Source organism: Pinus tabuliformis, chromosome J (genome assembly GCF_031772625.1).
Source record: "Pinus tabuliformis cultivar Carrire ecotype Pingquan chromosome J, CPIR1, whole genome shotgun sequence".
Classification (NCBI taxonomy): Eukaryota; Viridiplantae; Streptophyta; class Pinopsida; order Pinales; family Pinaceae; genus Pinus; species Pinus tabuliformis.
The window spans coordinates 1209488076-1209489523 of record NC_142295.1 but is presented as its reverse complement, the minus strand read 5'-3'; the positions used below and the strand labels follow the sequence as shown (position 1 = coordinate 1209489523).

Genomic DNA, 1448 nt, shown 5'->3' with positions numbered 1-1448 from the left:
TAACTTTAAAACTCAATAATTAAAATAAGTAGGAGAAAACGTACCTATTCGACCTTGTTCACAATTTCGAAACCTACAACATTTGAAATATTTGGAAAACTGCATTAGAAATTCAGTAAGACAATCTTAACAAATCATTATTAATACATGTCCAATTAGAAATCAATCCACCACAAAACTATTTGTTATTAACAAAACGATCACATGTGTTTAATCTAGGTTTTGATGTTACCAAAATGCCTTTGTTAAATGTGACGATGGTATGTGATTTGTGCCCTGCAGAAACCATAAATGCCCAACCGTAGGCGTCTTTAATCCAAATTTTGTTCATACCAATATGCATTTGTTAAATAATAACAATGTCAAATTGTAATTGATTGTTCCTTGGGGAAGCCATAAATGAAAGCTTGTCATAAATAAATGCCTAGCCTACAAAGTGATGTAACCTTTATACTCAAGTTATTATTGCACAATAAAATATTAATTAATCTATAAAAAATTATTTTAAAATATTTTAAATAGAATGAATAAAATAATTTTTAAATATTAAAAAAATAATTTTTAAATAAAATAGTAATCATAGAAAAGTAATAAATTTGAACCCTTATAGATGATAATGAGAGCATTGGATAGAGGATTGGCTTACAGGTGTTCGAGGAACTTGGAGCAGCCTGTGGACGTTGGCAGACTTAATGCGGAATTGAGGATGGAATTGAATGAGAAGTCGATGTAAGCATAGGCTGTCACAAACACAGAAGAGCTGCAGTTAAGATTCTTCAAAATTCTCTCCAGATACCGCTCTATTGACATGTCTGGCACCTGCACACTGTCGAACACGCGGTATTTGGGAGGCAAATAGGCGGGGCTGTTAGAGGTCGCAAGCCTCTCGTTTTTGGCGAGAGTCCGCTCCACCAGAGATGAGAACACCGATATGACCGTGGGGATTGGGGAGAGTGATCGCTCTGCATCTTCACATTGACATTGGAGGGAAAAGAGATGTGATGCTATTCTTCCTGGAGAAACAATGATCTCTGCCATTGCCCTTGATGCCTCTGCTGAAACTGTTTTTGAGGAAGGAACTTTGTGTGTTGATCAATTGTGGTAGAGATGATACGATGCCTTTCCAGATTGCAACGAGGACTTTCGAGTGGGAGTGTTTTTATAACGGAAAAGCGAACTCAGCAGAGGCGGCTTTGTAGACAAGGAAGGTGCAGAGAAAAGTCGTGTGGCTCCGATTTTCTGAGACACAGCCAGTTTGTTTGCAGAGAAAAGTCGGGTGGCTCGGGTTTTCTGAGACACAGCCAGTTTCTTTGCAAGAGACAATCCTACGATGTGGGGACGTTCTGTACAGTGCAAGATTCTTCGTGGCGAAATAAAATATTTTGTTGCAACCACCGTTTTCTCCGCAAATAATTAATGGAAAAGGATTGCAGAAAATACAGCCAACG

The 1448-nt window shown here is 37.8% G+C and overlaps 1 protein-coding gene across 1 annotated transcript; it reads right to left on the bottom strand.

Annotated features, from left to right (window-relative positions):
- Positions 1–642: 642 nt before the first annotated feature.
- Positions 643–1038, bottom strand: LOC149231485 (cyclin-U2-1-like). Its single transcript, XM_089381649.1, has one exon. The coding sequence runs from the start codon at positions 1036–1038 to the stop codon at positions 643–645; it is 396 nt and encodes a 131-aa protein (XP_089237775.1).
- Positions 1039–1448: the final 410 nt, after the last annotated feature.

What these genes read in the sequence shown, in the direction of transcription:
- LOC149231485 (XM_089381649.1), bottom strand. Translation starts at nt 1,038, where the DNA reads ATGGCAGAGATCATTGTTTCTCCAGGAAGAATAGCATCACATCTCTTT.